The 18,882-nt window shown below is 41.7% G+C and overlaps 1 protein-coding gene across 1 annotated transcript in view; it reads left to right on the top strand.

Annotated features, from left to right (window-relative positions):
* DNAI1 (dynein axonemal intermediate chain 1) overlaps positions 1–18,882 on the top strand; it is a gene marked incomplete at both ends in the record, with an annotated part of 135,691 nt that overhangs the window by 14,784 nt on the left and 102,025 nt on the right. The window contains 7 exons of the mRNA XM_079548150.1: positions 159–257; positions 1,235–1,315; positions 2,882–3,008; positions 5,647–5,726; positions 6,722–6,880; positions 7,357–7,416; positions 9,362–9,496. Of these exons, the coding sequence (XP_079404276.1) occupies positions 159–257; positions 1,235–1,315; positions 2,882–3,008; positions 5,647–5,726; positions 6,722–6,880; positions 7,357–7,416; positions 9,362–9,496 (741 nt within the window). The remainder of the gene's footprint in view (positions 1–158; positions 258–1,234; positions 1,316–2,881; positions 3,009–5,646; positions 5,727–6,721; positions 6,881–7,356; positions 7,417–9,361; positions 9,497–18,882) is intronic.

Genomic DNA, 18,882 nt, shown 5'->3' with positions numbered 1-18,882 from the left:
AACTACTTGCAAATTTGGGGTTATCCGGTCTCTTTTATGCAGAGATGAACAGGGAAATGCTGGTCTTCTTTGTACCATGCATGCAGAAGTGCCTCTGTGTGAGTGAGCAAACCAACCACAGTCTTGGTGTTCAAACTGACTTCCTTTTCCTGCGCTAGGATGAAGATACATCCACTGAAGTTGGAGAAGGAGCGGATGAGTGGCCAGCATCAAAGACTATGGTCAAACCTCCAGATCAGCTGGAATTGACTGAAGCTGTGAGTAAAAAGCAGAGTCTGTACTTGTCATGAGAGGTGTACAAAATTCTATGAACTGAAGCCTACCTCTTACCCATTTGTTGGGGCTTTTTTTGTGTTGTTTTTGTTGTTGTTTTTTTTTTTTTCCAGAGGTACTTCTGCAAGAGTAGGACTAAAAGCTGTTAATGTACAGTGTCTGGAGCACAGGCTAAAATGGCTTTCAGCAGGAAAGTGGGGAGAATGTGCTTTGCAACAGCTCTGGGCTTAAGGCAAAGTAACACTATATGTAGTTGATCCAAGAGGGGAATGGAGCCAAGTCTTTCCTCAGATAAGGAGGACACCAGTGCTAACCCTGAGCTTTGCAGGAGTAAGAGGGAATTTGACTCACGGAGTCATACAGAGAGGGGTCCTTTTGTTTGAGGCCATGTCTTGTCCTCTTGGTTAATGCAATCAATCACCCTTCTAACTACATTTTCCTCTCTTCTGACGGCTTATAAAACCCTAGTGTTGCTCCCTGTCCTCCAAACAGCTCTCAAAAGGAAGCTACACACACTTCCTCCTCCTCAAGCAGTAAAAATAATTGACACTTGTACTATTTTTTGTTTGAATTGGTTGAGCTTGCAAGCACTGCTACTGTGTTGAGTGTTTACTGGATTTATAGAATGTGTATGCTTCAAGACAAAGGTTTGTATTTTTTGCCTTATAAAATGCAGCTAACATTTTTAAAGTGCTACCACAGACAAAAATTAACGTGACGAGTAAAGAATTCCAAGAAACCCATTGAAGTATTACGATAGGAAGCAAGATGACTTTGTTCTTGACCCCACTCTGAGCTACCTTGGCTCACACCACTGCTCTCGTGGAGGCATCAACTGCAAGCGAGATATCTGCAGCAAACATCCTAGAACTGAGTATGAAGAGTCTGGTGATCTTTGTATATTCTATGTTGAATAACAGTGACATTTTCTTTATGATGCTATTTTGTTTCTCCTCCAAAGGAATTAAAAGAGGAATTTACACGTGTTCTGACAGCTAATAATCCACATGCCCCCCAGAATATCGTCAGATACAGCTTTAAAGTAAGTGTGGCATGACCTCTAAAACTGAGTTTTTTTGCTGTTAGGTGTTTTTGAGTTTTCTTTTTATTTCCTATCAGGTGATTTATTTTTAATATGGAATTCCTCTTGTTACATATTTACTGGCAGTGCTTCCTAAGGGGATTTTGCAGAGGATGAAAGCCTAAAAGCATTGACATATTTATTCAGAAGTTGGAAATAACAATTACTCAAGTTTTGTCAGTGAATAAAATTGGCGCACCTAAACTCAGGCAATGTTTTTTTGGTTTGTTTGTTTGTTTGTTTTTTCATTCAGTGGTGATTAGAGGATAAAAGACAATAGTTAATTTGGTCTATAAGTAGTTATGCCTCAGGATCCTGAGATCAAGATTCAGTTGTTTGAATTGTATGAAAATTCAGAAATCTTATGATCAGTGACAAGTGCTCTATTCATGATGAGTAGGAGTGAGGAGGGGAGGCTGCATCAAAGATTGCTGGGAAACATCCAAGAGTCACACCTTCACATGTCCGTATGCAGAGTATATGCTGCATTACCCTGGAGAGGCTTTCTCCAGCTAACATTTACCACTAGCAGCATAGGCTGCTGCAGGGGCAGAGGGGAAGGGTGGCTCTACTTTCTCCCTCTCCCTGGGAAGAGTCACACCTCCTGAAAGAAATGAGAGCCCATAGGGACAGCTCTTCCAGCTCTCGCCTGCATTAATCCCAGCTTTAGGCAGTGAATAGATAAGCAGGTGAAACAGACCTGAGCTTGTCTCATCTCTGCATTACTGTAAACAGGTTGACAACCATTATGCTAGATCACTAGAAAAATCCCAGTCTTGTGGAAGCTAGTGGAATCTCTGTCTCCTCTACTTGGTGTTGATGTTTTCCATCTTTATGGGATGTACACAGGTGACAAGCAGTCTAGTCCTCCACAGTGAGTGAAGTGGGCTCAATACTATGCTCTCATGGACACAGGTAGCAGTCATATTTTTAGAAGGAAACCACTGAAGCATCTGTGTTCTGCAGTCACTTCTGATTGCTTTTAGATGTAGCTCTGAGTCTTAATATGTAGTTTGAACATGAGTGCATGGCTGCTCTGTACAGTGACCTTCAAGCAAGTGCTGATAAAATTAGTTTCAAATAGTTGAATTAGTGTAGTGCTTATAAGCCTGAGCACAGTGCTAGGAGCCTGTACTGTTTCCAAATCAGAGCTGCTCTCTCTGTATAGTGCTGCTCTCATGTAGGAATGACAGCTCATTCAGGTATCTCAGTACAATAGAGCATTGATGTCTTTTATGAAGTGCTGTGCAATAGAGATGTACTAGAATTATATTTAAAATCCCTTTCTGTGTAGTTTAGGAGAGCTAGAGATTTCATGTTCTCGCTTCTTTTCCTTGTATTTTTAATTTATGACTTTCAGCATCTTGCGATATAAATAACTGCTGGAAGGAACTCAATATAAAAATGTTAACAGCAAACATTTTGTCAGTATGGGACTTCTTAGCTTTAGCATTTTAGGCTAAAAAGTATTTCTGGCTTTAAAATATATTTCACCCTGTTGATTGTGTTGTGTTTTCATTTTTGAAGGAACGAGCTTACAAGCCAATAAGCTGTGTAGATCAAATAGCCATTCACTTCTCTTTGAACGGGAACATGATACTCAGAGATTCAGATGAAGGCAGGCGCCAGAGTCTGAGATTAAGCAATGCATCAGGTTGGTTTATTTTCTGAAATCACAATCATTTTCAGCTAAGCACTGGTACCAATTAGAATCATAGAATCATAGAATCAGCATGGTTGGAAAAGACCAGCAAGATCATCCGGTCCAACCATCCACGTACCAGCAATAGTTCCCGCTAATTTATTCAATGTGAGGATTATAATCATACTTCACAACCATAGAATTGAATAGATTGCCTCTTTCTCAAGAAACAAAAATAGAAAAGCAAATGAACAGCCAGCCAGATGTTTGCCACAGTGTAGAAAACAATACTTGCTTTTGAAGCCAGCTGAACACCACCCACTGAAATTTTCAGAGCTCTTTAGTGTCTTTAAATGTCTTCTACTACAATTGGTTGGACGTACATGTCCAAACTCCTTATCCTGCTTTGAGAATTTCAGCCATGGTTTAAATCTTAAAGCAGATATGTTCAGAGGCAGGATAAGTGTTTGGGAAACTGTTATATACTTGGTGCATTCTTCCTCTCTCATCATTATATCTAATGGGCAATGTGAGATATAAGATACTGAGCTAGTTGAACCTTGGATTTTATCTAGTCATCTACATGGACTTGTGCAAAGCATTTGATGCTATCCTGCATGACATCCTGGACGCCAAATAGGAGAAAAATGGATTTGATGGATGGACCACTGGCTGGATAAGGAATTGGCCGGATGGTTGCACTTAGAGAGTTGCAGTCAGTGGTTCCATGTCCAAGGGGAGACTGATGATGAGTGGTGTTCTTCAGAGATCAGTGCTTGAACTGGTGCTTTTTAATATCTCTGTAAGTAACATAGACAGCGGGATTGAGTGCACCCTCAGCAAGTTTGCAGATGACACCAAGCTGAGAGGTACAGCTGGCACGCTGGAAGGAAGGGATGCCATTCAGAGGGACCTGGACAGGCTGGAGAGGTGGATCCATACCAACCTCGTGAAGTTCTACAAGGCCAAGTGTAACATCCTGCACCTGGGTCAGGGCAATCCCAAGCACAAATACAGGTTGGGCAGGGAATGGCTTGAGAGCAGCCCTGAGGAGAAGGATTTGGGGCATATTGGCTGATAAAAGGCGCAGCATGAGCCAGCAGTGTGCGCTTGCAGCCCTGAAGGTCAACTGTATCCTAGGTTGTATCAAGCATGACCAGCAGGTTGAGGGAGGTGATTCTGCCCCTCTACTCTGCTCTCATGAGACCCCACCTGGAGTACTGCATCCAGTTCTGGGATCCCCAGCACAAGAAGGATGTGGAGCTGTTGGGGTGGGTCCAGAGGAGGGCCACAACGATGATCAGAGGGCTGCAGCGCCTCCCCTACGCGGGCAGACTGAGAGAGCTGGGGCTCTTAAGCCTGGAGCAGAGAAGGCTCTGGAAACACCTTATAGCGGCCTTTCAGTACCTGAAGAGGGCCTACAGGAAAGCTGGGAAGGGATTTTTTACAAAGGTTATGTAGTAACAGGATGAGGGTAAACGGCTTTAAGCAGAAAGAAGGTAAATTTGGACAAGATACTGGGAAGAGATTCCATACTGTCAGGGTGGTGAGACACTGGGACAGGTTGCCCAGTGAGGTTGTGGATGCCTTCTCCCTGGAAGCACTCAAGGCTGGGCTGGATGGGGCTGTGAGCAGCCTGGTTTAGTGAGATGAGTCCCTGCCTACAGCAGGGGGTTGGAACTAGATGGTCCTCTCCAACCCAAACCATTCTGTGATTCTATGGTTCTAGTATTGCGATTCTTATGTTATCTGTCAGGAAACATAGTTCAATCAGACACTAAAGAGCTGTGTTGTCAGGAAATATTTCTAGGTTACGATTTTCCTCAGGGAAAAAGTGTTTAGTGATTTTCTCATGCTTTGGCTGTTGGAGAAAGAAGCTGTGTCACAAAGAATGTCCTGTTGAATTGGTAACACAATGATATCACTGCTCCTGAGAACAGCTGTTAGCAGTGACCTTGGAGGGGTAGTGCCTCTTTTCTTCAACACTTAATGAAATATGCGTAATGATCTGAAGTATGACAAAATGCTAGATAGAATTGTCATTGCCACAAAAGCATGGATTGTTGATGTTGGCAGTGCTTTTCATTGTGTGCAAACGAACCAGTTTAAAGGAGCCTGATGCTAACTAGCATCACTACACACTCAAGGCTGTGACTGGAATGTGGATATCCATCATTGTCTTAATATGGTGTTGTGGTTTAGCACAGCAGGCAGCTAGTACATTTATTTTTATCTGTATAAAAAAGAACAAATCACACTGTAACTCTTTTGTACCTTGAGAGCATTGCTCATAATTGTATGTAACAGCAGACTTTTTCAGAGTGCAGAAAGGTCCAGAGCTGAAAGCAATACTCCAGAAACCAAGTTACTCAGATCAGAAGTTATTTCAGAAGTTTAATTTGAGTGAAAATCAGATTTTTTATTTCATCAGTGAGAATTACTGCAGTCTGATCTAGTAATAACATTGCTTTTTTCTATCCTTGAGCAATCACCCTGCAAACTGAGAATTGGTTACTCTGTTGTCTAATGAGAAAGCATTAGAAAAGGATGCATTTGTATATTAATACTGCAGAAGATAGAACAGTCTGCAGAATATCATATATTGTATCCTATTATCCTAGATTAATTCACTTATCTTTTCTGTCATCAGAAAAAGCTCCTTCTGAGACTTCTACAATAGCATCTGAAGAGGCAGAGCTTAAAGATGAAAAAAGCACAGAAGATGCTCAGGTAATTCTCCACAGTCAGCTGAGAGCTGTACTTTTTATTTTTAATATTGGATTGGAAACCCTCTTTATTATAAAATGAGCTCACCGAGATGTTTCGGTAATCTATTCTTTTGTGCCTGAGATGTCTCAGCTGTTGCTGAAATTCTGCACTTTCTCCTGAATAGCTGGCGTCCTCCTGCCTTTCCTCGATTTGGAGGTGGACAGGGGGTGACAGGTCCCTACATGCTAGGTCTGTCTTCATCCAGATACAGCGTCATGATGGAGCGTAATTTGCTGGGACTTGGAATCTTTGTGAACAGTATGTGAAATCTCTCTATTTCCCTGAAAGGGAAGTAGGTTAAAAATAAAATGCGGGGAGATGAAAGCAGCAAGTGTAACTAGTTTAACTGAGGTGTGGCCGACTTAGAAACAGTTGGCCGATCAGGAAAGGAGGATGCTATGAGCAGTTTGTTCTTATCAACGCAATGTCATGCCTTGTAATCAGTTTCAGATTGAGCTGTGATTGTCTACAAAAGCAGTGAAAACATAAATTCATGGGACTGTAATACATTCTTCTGATCCTCAGGTCTAATTCATTTTATCAAAGGCAGTCATGCTATATTATCTTGTTCATATGAGGCTCTATTTTACAGTAACTTCATTTCCTGTTCTTCTCTTTCTCCATTTAGATACTTCCTTGCTCTGATAGCCAGAAGTCTCCTAATTATCATCTTTTATATTTTGATCTTACATTTTTCCTTTGCCAACCTGTGGCCATTTGAATAGGTACCAACATTGCTGTCTACCTGAAACAGCTTTTTCTTATGATGTAACCCAACCTGCCCCCACATCCTCTCAGCCACAGTTGTACTTGCTCACTTATTTGCTTATTTCACTATTGTCACCCACTAAATCTTCAATAACAGTCTCTGCTCCTAGGCAGCAAAATTCCAGCAGTCTGGTAAGTGCTTCAAAAGAAGGGAGGAAATATCTGATCTTTCCAGGGTTCTCTTGCAGGCTGCGGAAAAGGAAGAGGCAGAGCAGGCAGAGACAGCAGAAGCAGCTGAAGCAGCAGAGGTAGAAGAGCCTCCTCCCCCAAAAGTAAAGGAGAAAAAGCTTGCAAACCAGTTCAACTTCATTGAGAGATCTTCAAGGACACTTGACAACCCTGTGCGGGTACGCTGCTTGCTGCTGTTTCCTTCAGTGACCCAGAGAATCTTTCCTTTGGGTGGGCAAGTGGAGCATCAGTTTGTGTCATATTGTGAAATCCTTGCACGTGCTGGTGGGAGGGGAAAAAAAACAAAAGCACAACAGTTTTTCAGTATGGTAAAACAACGTTTAACAATGGTAACACATTTGAGGTAGTGAAAGTGCTGACCAAAAAATTCTTGCCTTAAGGACTCTAGGATAGTCTATAAAAATTTGGTGCTACTGTAAATCTTCACATCTCGGTCCGCAAGAAAATCTATATTTGCATGATAGCTAATAATGTTTGTGCAGTGATCTGGGAATTATTTGGATGCTGAATCAATCCAAGATCAGTATTATTCTCAGTATCTGTTATGAGAAGGTAGGTTCCACAGCTGGACTACGTCACTGAGTCTCAGTGTGTAAATTACACTTTCTTATGCTTTTTTTTTTTTTTAACTTAGGAAAGAGCATCCCAATCGGAGCCTACACCTTGTAAAAACTTTTCAGCCAATGCTAACCAGGTATATCCTTTTGACTTCATTAATCATTTTGGAAAATATACAGGAAAATTTTTGTCTTTGTATTCCTTGTACTGGAATGAACTCCTGTATTGTGGCTTTGATTTCTGGTTTGAACTGGACAGCAAAGTAACACGGCCCTCTTTTTTGTCTTTATGGATAAACTTTATTTCTAACGTCAGGTGTCTCTGTTCAGCTGGTTTTGATTGACCATTCACCACCAACCCCTAGCTGGTTTATTTTAGAAGGCTTTAAATGTGTAGAAATGGAGAAGCACACTCCAGTGCAAATGGTTCTGGGCTCAGCAAGAGCTGAGCTGAACTCTTCAGGAACTGCAACTGCTTCTTGGAGGCACTGACTCCTCCTGGGACATGGCTGTCTTTGGGATGAGGAGCTCTCTGTTGTTGACTATTTTCCTTCAGTGCATGGTGGGTCATTTAGGAAGAGCTGTGGTCTGACATTCCCTGCCTGTTCTAGGAAGTGGGAATATGCCAGTTTATTCATGATAAAGATCTGTTCTACAATTTTTTTCCATTACTTTCTCCATCTATTGAATACATACATACATACATATTAATTCATATAGTTATACATACACATATATTAATTCATAATAGTAAATACATATATATATAAATTCTGCATGACATTTTACACATGAAGTACGCAATAGCTTTCACTGGAAAGGGAATCCAGCTAGTTCTGCTGACTGCTTCTCACAAATATTTGCAAAATATATCTATGTATATACATGATACTAATCTTGTCTCCTGTGTTATCAAAGTACACTGGGAAGATCCAGGAGAAAGTATTAAGTAATGACAGCAAGTAAAATGCTACTGTAAGCAAGTGATAGGAAGAGGAGGGGAGGTGTCTCTGTCAAGCTGGAGATTGTAACTCAGTTTATTCCTGAACTTGAACTCAGAGTAACTGGCCTGAGAGCTTTCTTCCTTTCAGTTGGAGTTTTCTTTCTTTTTTTTGACAGTGAGGTGACCTCAGCATTGGAGAATATAGAAATTTTGCATGAAATTTTTGAAAGCTAAGAGGAAAATTTTTTCTTTTAATTTTCCTGTTAAAAAGATTTTAACATAAGGCTGTTTTTTCCTCAACTCTTTTGCCTTCTTGTTCTTCCTTGTGCTCATAATTTTTTCTTATAAAGATTCCTGTTCTGCTTCTTCTCTCACTGTTTTCATCAAATCTCATTTTGTCCTTCCCTTGATATTTAGAACATCTTTTCTTCTCACTTCCACCTGCAGATTTACAACACAATGCACATTTTCTTGTTACAGGTTTTCTTCTACTTTCTATATTCCACTGTTTTAGTCTCCTTTGTATTTGATTCATACTCCTGCTCTTAAGATCATGTATCAGATTTAGATTACCATTTCTCTTTGTTGAAAGTAATATGACTGCTTCAGATACAGTACTAGCACTGCAATACTAATGAATAGTTCTCAAGTGGAAAAATTACTTTTGGATCTACTCAAGTAAGACATTCCTGCATGTGGCTTAGCAGAAGATATTAAACTGCTCTCAGTTTCCATTTCATCATATGTTTCAGAGTAAGAGTTCAAGATTTAAATTGTGTTAAGCAGCTACAATTTAATTTTCCAACAACACATGAGAAATGTCACACAGCAGATGTTAAATGCATGTTTCCTCTTAAACACTAAAAATTAGCCAAACAGAATATCCTACAAAAGCGATACACAGTCAGAGCACCGAGGAGAGTGTTGGGAAAAGGAAATTATTAGTAATGTAATACTTTATTCTCAAGAAGTGAGACATGTCGCATCAAGCTTTGAATATATTGTTTGGTCCTTCACTGTTTTGCCTGCTATCTTTCAGCTGATCCTGGTGACAGTGTTACTGTTTGGATTGTGTGGATGATTTTTTTTCTGAAGCACAATCAAGTCCTTACAAATTCTGCCTCTTATCTGTCTCTCAGGGGGAGATCTACGATGCCTATATGGAGGAGCTTCAGAAAATGGAGAAGTCAAAAGAGAAAGAAAAACCAAAAGCTCAGATAGGAAAGAAAGAGGAGAAGAAGAGGGGAAGAAAGTTAATTTCACTGGAATCACAGGTATATTCCACAGCTCTAGAAGTAGCTTGCTGAGAGTGGTAGTGAATACTTCCATCATGCAAGCAAAGGGGAATGTAGCAACTCGTGCTGACTGTGCAGCAAGTTCTGTCAGCTGGCATGTAACAAACCTAAGAAATGCAACTACTGTTTTTTTTACTAGGAACCATATTTCCAAAACAGGGATTTCTTCCATTTTTTATTTGTTGTTCTTTTTATAAGGATACAAATCAATATGAAGCCATAATCTTGACTCAAAGCTCATTTCCAAGAGCATTATCGTGATTGTGTCTCATTTTTGATTAGCATATGAGCGGTGAAAGAATGAAATAAGTTGAAACACTCTTTGACTTTATACAGACTTTTCCATGGGATGTACAAGCATTAAGTCTTCTAAGGAAAGGCAAAGAAATTTAGGATTTCTTCACAATGTTACTAAAACAATATATTAAAATAAGTTTTGCTACTTTTTATTATTTTAATGATAACGCTACATAATTATAACATATGTATTTTACAGTTGTATACATATAAATTTTGTATAATAGAAACACAGAGTTCTGTTCATAGCTTGCCCCTACCGTAAGCGTAGGTGCATCATTGTAACTAAGATACATCCTTGTAATGTAAGCTGGCTCCTGAAAAGGACTTCAGCACTTTCATACCATACACTGATTTGGCTGTAGAGGATTTGGCTGGCTGAGCTTTCACAGTAGCCCTCAGCCCTTAACAGTCTTGCAGTTTAAACAGACAGAAACGTGTTCTGACAGGCTTCCTCCTGTGAATAGCGCCATTGATATTCACAGTACTTTCTAAAACTAATAAACCTTTCACCTAAGTGTGGAGAACTAAGCCTGAAGTCAATGATGCAATTATGGGCTTAAAGATTGGAGTTGTTAAAGCTGTCCGTTAAAATGAAATAAAAATTTCTACTAATGGGACCACATTGTAAAAAAAACTGACACGTTCAACTGACAACAGTGGGAAGCTGAAATCTGTGCATCTATGATCCCTCCCCTTGGTACTTTGCCTTTCACAGGGTGATTACAGGGAAATCAGAAAGTGAATACAATGGAACGGTGTAATTGAAATCTCTTTAAGCAGAGCCAGTATTCGACTTTGAAACCCACTGCAAGACTGGTGGGGTGGTTTGAAGTGTATGAAAAAGCTGCTGAATTTTCCAGTCGCTAACTGGAAACATACAACCAAAGCATCCAGGCATTACAATTTGATTATGAGTAAACATCTACAAACATTTTGGAATTGTCAACATAGGAAGAATGTTGAATTGGTCAAATATGTGCAGAGAAGAGCAGCAGAACTGGAGAGGGGACTAAAAAACAAGTGTTATGAAGAGCAGCTGAAGGAACTGGGACTGTTTAGTCTGGAGGAGAGGAGGCTGAGGGAAGACTTTATTGCTCTCTACAACTCCCTGAAAGGAGGTTGTAGTGAGAAGAGTGTGAGTCTCTTCTCTCAGGTGACAAGTGATAGGACACAGGTGACATGATACACCAGGGGAGGTTTGGGTTGGACATTAGGAAGAATTTCTTCATGGAGAAGGTGGTGAAACATTGGGACAGGCTACCCAAGAAGAGGCGGAGACCCCCTCCTGAAGGTATTTTAAAGGCATGGATGTGGCACATGGATGGACATGGCTTAGTGACGTGACTTGGCAAGTTAGGTTGATAATGGGATGATAGTTGATGATTTGGAAGGTCTTTTCCAACCTAGATAATTCTGTGGAAATTAGAGATTGAATGCATCAGAGTCTGTATCTCTAATCTCAAGCTAGCAAATGGAAAAGTGGGCTTCCAAATTCTAACTCACAGGTTATATAGTTCTGGTTACACACAGAGATTGGAAAAAAGATTTCCAGCTAAACTTTTTCGAGGACTTTCTGCCTTTAACAGCTGCTGAGGTGGAGATGTGGAATCACAAGCAGGAAATATATGTGATCTATACGATGGCTAACATCAAGGAAGCTGTGACTAGAAGCAGTTATTGATTCCCACTGTTATTTCTGCATCTACTAAGTAGATAGTGGAGCTACTGAGACAATACTGGATTCAGCCTAAAGGGAAGAAGAGAATAAAGTGAGCAGATATTACCAGAGATAGATCACTCTTGCTGTGGTAAGAGGCTGTGAAAGAGAACATCCAACTCTAGAGCTGTTTGAGATTATAGTAGAGTTAAGTGAGGAATTAGAAACGATGGAATAAAATAAAGGAAAAACAGTACTAGTACTGAGCTAGAGGCCAGAAGAACAGGTGACTAGCTGAGGAGAAAGCAATCCATAAAAGAATGCAGCCAAAGGTGGAGAAGACAAAGAGCTTTGACAGTTGAACAGAAGGGCACCGCTATGAGAAAAGAAGTGGAATTAGGCCATGCATAACACTGGGGAATGAGGAGAAAAAGCAGGAAACAAATGGTTTGACAAAGCAGAAGAGAGAGGCAGGCAGCAGATAAAGGAATTGAGATTACCAGGATTCTAGCTGAATGAAGAATAAGAATGATATAAAGAAGAATGCAAGTGAATGAAAGACAGAAATACAGAAAGTATTTTACTGGAGTCTGTGATAGACTTTCAGAAATCTCTCAATTTGCCTGTCATTCAAATGGATCTAGAGAGAAGAGGATATGCTATGCTACATCCAAGAGATGCAATATAATGTTTAATTTTTTTTCCCTTAGTTTTCAATAAAGGCAGCAAAATAGAATATGGAGAAGACTGAATACCAAAGAGAAATTATATGAAACCTGAAAATAGCTTCAAGTGGGGAGAACTAGGCAGAAGTGTTGTATCTGCTTGTCCTGTTCTTACTGTTCCTGAGCCATCTGCTTATGCCTCTGATTATAGAGATGATCCCAGCCCAGAGATAGTCTTGGTCTGATCCAGTGTGACCCTCCTTATGTTGTTATGTGAGCAGAGAAATTACCTTGTTTGACACAGCAACATTAAGTAAAAAGACTAATGCTGTTGAGTGGATGCAAGCTAGCTCTTCTTACCCTTTAGATAACAAGACACAAAATCACAAGTAAGACAATAAGGACTTCTGGCAGATCAATCAAGAGGAGGATGAAGCTATGCAATTGGAGAATAGCAAGGCCAGATGATGTATAGGAGAAGTGAAAATGATTCCACTGGTCTAGCCTTTAACAGTGCATGACAGTAGAACTAATCTAGAGAGGAAGAATGCAAAATTGGGAGTAAATATGAAATGAAATAGAGTATGTGTTTAGCGAAGTAGCCTGTATCCAAGTAATCTCACCTTCTTTTAATAAGGAAAAAGTTTTTTCCTTAAAAATGAAAATGTAATAAAGGTAATCCTAAAGATCAGTAGATATATTGCTGTATAATGCCTCTGAGGAAATGATTAAGTAAACTGGAAGAGCTGTTACTAGTATAGATTGGGAAGGACTGGTGGAGTGGGAGGCTATGCGTTTTGGAACATTGAAAAAAGTCTTAGATGAAGTGAGGGCTTACTGCTTGAAATGAAAAGGGAGAAACATGAATCCATCAGTTGGTGAGTAGTGGTGTGGATATAAAAAGAAAGGTACGTTGCTGGAAAATCTTGTGTGAGGGATAGCAAAGAAATAACATTTCTGTTACATCTGTCCCACTACAACATTACTTCTTGAGATATGCCCAGTGACATAGCCCAGATCACAGGGTTGTAATTATACTTTGGAAGCACTCAGACAATCACCAGTTGTTTTTATAATAACAGCGGAAAACCAAATGCAATTAACCTTCTTATTAGTGTTTGCCTGCTTCTGTTCAACTGAAGGGCATGATGAGTTGTTACCAACATCCTTGTCTTCATTCTGCAGTTTACGGTCTGTCAGCATTAAAGCCAAGTAATAAAAATTAACAGAGTATAATTCTAGAAAGTAATAGCTGCTTGACAGGATTCAATGTGAGGTCCTCTGTTTAAGGATTTGCAGTGGATGAAGTTGTTGGCAGGGCAAGAGATGGCAACACACCTGTACTACGTTCTTTTTCTGAAAGCCTGGAATTCTTGTAGCATCCATGTGTGTGTTGCAAGAGATATGAACTGCTATTGCACCAGTTCTTGGGTGGACTTTAGTTCTACAGTTACAGATCAGCAGAAGTGTTGCTCTATGCTCCAGTTATGTGGAGCTGCATATTGCAACTGGCCAGCTGTTGAGAGGCAAACCTGAAACAATTAGTGTTAATGAATAGTACAACAAGCACAGGATATGTGGCCAGCAGGGACAGGGAGGTGACTGTCCCTCTCTGCTCTGCCCTCGTGAGGCCCCATCTGCAGTACTGTGTCCAGGTCTGGAGCCCCCAGCACAAGAAAGACAGAGAGCTGTTGGAAAGGGTCCAGAGGAGAGCCACACACATGATCAGGGGCTGGAGCACCTCCCCTATGAAGACAGGCTGAGGGAGCTGGGCTTGTTCAGCCTGGAGAAAAGAAGGCTGTGGGGTGACCTCATTGCAGCCTTTCAGTACCTAAAGGGAGCCTACAAACAGGAGGGGAATCAACTCTTTGAAAGGGTAGATAACTACAGGACAAGGGGAAATGGTTTTAAGTTGAGGGAGGGAAGATTGAAGTTGGATGTCAGGGGGCAGCTCTTTACTATGAGAGTGGTGAGGTGCTGGAACAGCTGCCCAGAGAGGTTATGGATGCTCCATCCCTGGAGGTGTGCAAGGTCAGGTTGTATGGGGCCCTGGGCAACCTGGTCTGGTATTAAATGGTGAGGTTGGTGGCACTGCCTGTGGCAGGGGGTTGGTACTTCATGATTCTTGAGGTCCCTTCCAATCCGGGCCATTCTGTGATTCTGTGACATTTATTTTAAAGGATTAACTCATAAACTATCTTAACAGATGATTCCAATAACATTATCAGGAGTAGTCAGCATGGGTTCACCAGGGGGAGGTTGTGCTTGACCAACCTGGTAGCTTTCTATGATGTTGTCTCTGGCTGGGTGGATGGGGGGAGAGCAGTGGATGTAGTCTACCTTGATTACAGCAAGGCATTTGATACTGTCCCCCACAACATCCTTATAACAAAGCTAAGGAGGTGTGGGATAGATGAGTGGACAGTGAGGTGGGTTGAGAACTGGCTGACTGGCAGAGCACAGAGGGTTGTTGTTGATGGTGCAGAGTCTGGCTGGAGACCTGTAACCAGCGGTGTCCCCCAGCGGTGTGTGCTGGGTCCGGTCTTGTTCAACATCTTCATCAATGACCTTGATGAGGGGATAGTGGCCACCCTCAGCAAGTTTGCTGATGATACGAAGTTGGGAGGATTGGCTGACACGCCTGAAGGCCGTGCTGCCATTCAGCAAGACCTGGACAGGCTGGAGAGCTGGGCAGAAAAAAACCGGATGAGGTTTAATAACAGCAAGCGTAGAGTCTTACATCTGGGGAGGAATAATTGCATGCACCAGTACAGGTTGGGGGATGAGCTGCTGGAGGGGAGCTCTGCGGAAAGGGACCTGGGTGTCCTGGTGGACGACAGGTTGGCCATGAGCCAGCAGTGTGCCCTTGTGGCCAAGAGGGCCAATGGCATCCTGGGGTGCATTAAAAAGAGCGTGGCCAGCAGGTCGAGGGAGGTGATCCTCCCCCTCTACTCTGCCCTGGTGAGGCCTCATCTGGAGTACTGCGTCCAGTTCTGGGCTCCCCAGTACAGAAAAGACAGGGATCTCTTGGAAAGAGTCCAGCGGAGGGCCACAAAGATGGTGAAGGGCCTGGAGCATCTCTCCTATGAGGAAAGGCTGAGTGCACTGGGTCTGTTGAGCCTTGAGAAAAGAAGACTGAGAGGGGACCTGATCCAGGTCTATAAATATCTGAGGTGTGGGGGGCAGAATGGCGAGGACGGACTCTTTTCAGTGGTGAGTGGAGACAGGACAAGGGGAAACGGCCGGAAACTGCAGCATAGGAAGTTCCGCACAAGTTCCGCACAAATGTGCGCAAGAACATATATATAACATATATAACATATATTCAGCACTCGTCAGGCCGCACCTCGAGTACTGTGTCCAGTTTTGGGCCCCTCACTGCAAGAAAGATATTGAGGCCCTGGAGCGTGTTCAAAGAAGGGCAACGAAGCTGGTGAGGGGTCTGGAACACAGGCCATATGAGGAGAGGCTGAAGGAGCTGGGAATGTTCAGCCTGGAGAAGAGGAGGCTCAGGGGAGACCTCATTGCTCTCTATAACTTCCTGAAGGGAGGTTGTAGTGAGCTGGGGGTCGGCCTCTTCTCTCGTGTCATTAGTGATAGGACCAGGGGGAATGGTTTCAAGCTACGGCAGGGGAAATTCAGGCTGGACATGAGGAAGTATTACTTTTCAGAAAGGGTGGTCAGGCACTGGAATGGACTGCCCAGGGAGGTGGTGGAATCACCGACCCTGGGGGTGTTCAAGGAAAGACTGGATGTTGCGTTGAGGGACATGGTTTAGTAGGAGCTATTGGGAATAGGTGAACGGTTGGACTGGGTGATCTTTTAGGTCTTTTCCAACCTTAGTGATTCTATGATTCTATGATTCTATGATTCTATGAACTTCTTTACAGTGAGGTGACAGAGCACTGGAACAGGCTGCCCAGGGAGCTGGTGGAGTCTCCTTCTCTGGAGATGTTCCAGACCTGCCTGGATGCCTACCTGTGCGACCTGCTGTAGGGAACCTGCTTTGGCAGGGGGTTGGACTCGATGATCTCTGGAGGTCCCTTCCAACCCCTACAATTCTGTGATTCCGTGATTCTGTGATTGTCATTCAAAAAATAATTTATGCACAGAAGCAAGTAAAACAAATGTACTAGCTGATGAGCTCTCATTACATTTGTCTTGCTAAACCAGAGTTGCCCTACAAAAAAAAAAAAAATCAGTTTCAAACAGATCCTTGAAAAAAGATAAATTAGACCTATCACTTCCACTGGAGATTTATTTCAGTAAGATACAGAATAAATCAAACCTGAAATATCAAAGGATTGAGTAAGAAAATAACTTACTGCGAAACAGTTTAGTGCCAAAAATGTGGTTGCTCATGACTGCATTGCTTACACATAGCTACCTAATAAGAAAGCTGACTTAAAGCTCTTTTCAATTCATCTGGACAGTTTCCTGCATTGCAGAAAACCTTCAATGAATGATGCATTGTTCCTTCATTTACAGAATGGTTTTTTGTTGTTGTTTTTTTTGTTTTGTTTTGGTTTGGTTTTTGTTTTTTTTTTGTTGTTGTTGTTTTTAAGTTCAAAGCCTATTTTACACTGACAACAGCAACAAAAAGATTTTAGAGATGTTTCAGGACCTACCCATCCATCTTTGGGAACACAATAAAGTAGTCCTTGTCTTCTGCTCTACCGTTCAGAATGGATTCTCAGGTTGGAAATTCAGAAAGCTTGCCGTGCAGTTTTCATCGCATATGGAAGAGAGAAGTCTCATGTCTGATCGGTACAACACTGCCATTCTTTCCCAGCTCCTTCCCATAGCACAAGCATGTTAAAAAGAAGAGAGTTTATCCTACTTAGTAGGTGAATGGAAGTCGGTGTGGATAGCACTCCTGATGAACTAGCAGCGCTCCAGGGGATCCATTCTTTATCCCCAGTAACTACTACTTTTTCCGTGTTTATTGCTCTTCTCTCTCTCTAAATCAAGTTGTAACCTTTTCAGCACTTAACCTCTGTCAGCTAAGCTCACTTAGAGCAATATGCTGGTGGCAGCCCACACCATTTTTGTAGTCGTGGTCCCAATATCGCTGGGAAGTGTTAACAAAGGTGAATTTTTTTTTTTTTTTTTTCTACAAAGTATTTCAGAGAAAGACATCTTACAGTGGCAGAAGCAGTAATAGCAACTTAGAGTCAAAAGAGTGAAACCTCAGCAACTGAGAATATTGATTTCTGCTTGGGATGTTTCAAGTATCCCCTTTCTCTCCCTCTTTAATTTCTGTCAATACTTCTGAAGTCATAGTGTCTAAGGAATATTTTGCAGAAAATCAAACTGTGTTAAAATTTAAAAATACACATTCCCTGTGCTTTCTAAAATTCTGACTGTGACAGTAAACTCTGTGCAATGTGTCCCAATGACCCAGGGAAAAGCTGAAGAACATAATAGTGGTCACGTTATGTGGTTGGGATTCTGACCGCAACTGAATGCATAAGAAAGGCGAAGAACACAGCAAGTGTGTATCATATCCCTCCCTGACCCAAATATTCTTCCAGCATTCAACTACTTTGAGCTTGTTCCCAGAGTTGATGTTGTTTGGCACATACAAGTATGTGTTCAGTCTTCTCTGAATCCATGTAAAATGTTTGCTGTACCCTTTGGTAAGGAGTTGCACAGGTGTCATCCTGCTGTGAATCACCTCATTTTCTTTGTTTCTAAGTTGACTTTCACTAACTTTTCTTGACAGCCCTGGTTTTATATTGGAAAAGGCAATGACTAGTCAGCCACTGTCCATCCTCTCATGACTATTTAGGACTTCATAGAATGACCTGGCTTGAAAAGAACCTCAAAGATCATCTAGTTTCAATCCCCCTGCTACGTGCAGGGCTGCCAACCTCCAGACCAGGCTGCCCAGAGCCACATCCAGACTGGCTTAGAATGACTCCAGGGATGGGGTATCCACAAGCTCCTTGGGCAACCTGTTCCACTGTGTTAGTGGATTTCACAGACTTGTCTCATGACGTTCTAAGCCAACTCTTTTCCAGACTGGCAATCCCAGCCCACTCAATATTTCCTGGGACAGAAACTGCTCTGGATCATGAGCCATCTCTACTGCCCTTCTGTGACCTCTTTCAAGTTCTACTTTCTCTTTTCTGAGGTGGGAGAAGACTGTATACATTAACAATGTGTACTATACATTAACTTTGTGTACTATTAACAGTGTATACTATGGTTTGGTACTAGTGGTGGCAATGGTGATGAGGAGACGGTTGGACTGGATGATCTTATAGGTCATTTCCAACCTTGTGATTCTTGTGATTCTTGTGATTCTTGTGTGATTCTCGTGAACAAAGATAGAGGCAAACTATGTAATCAGAAAAAGTGCTGCAGATTATAGAATGGTTTTTCTTTTTTTTTTTCCTTTGTCTTGTCACCTTTCTGTATGGGTTTTATGCTCTTTGCCACAAAGTTTGTCTCTCTCTTGCCTGTTCAGGGCCCTCAAAAGAAGCAGAAGGTTGAGAGGCACATAAGCCAAAGCCATATTGTTGGTTCTGATTGTGACTGTGCAGTGTAATTTTGGCAAGTCATTTCATTTTTTTTATTTCTGTGTTTAGCGCAATCTCCGGGCTGTGCCAAGGATGACAAGTCTCTTTTTACTGTGTTGACTGTGGGGGAAATCATACTGTGCTGGCAGTCATTGGTTCCTGGCAGGGGTTTGAAGATGAAAGGCTTTGAAACCCTGCTGGGGCTTTGAGGCAGCAGTA

The sequence above is a fragment of the Tetrao urogallus genome (genome assembly GCF_951394365.1).
Source record: "Tetrao urogallus genome assembly, chromosome: Z".
Classification (NCBI taxonomy): Eukaryota; Metazoa; Chordata; class Aves; order Galliformes; family Phasianidae; genus Tetrao; species Tetrao urogallus.
Note: the sequence above shows the minus strand (reverse complement) of the source record. Positions and strands in the feature narration are given on the sequence as shown.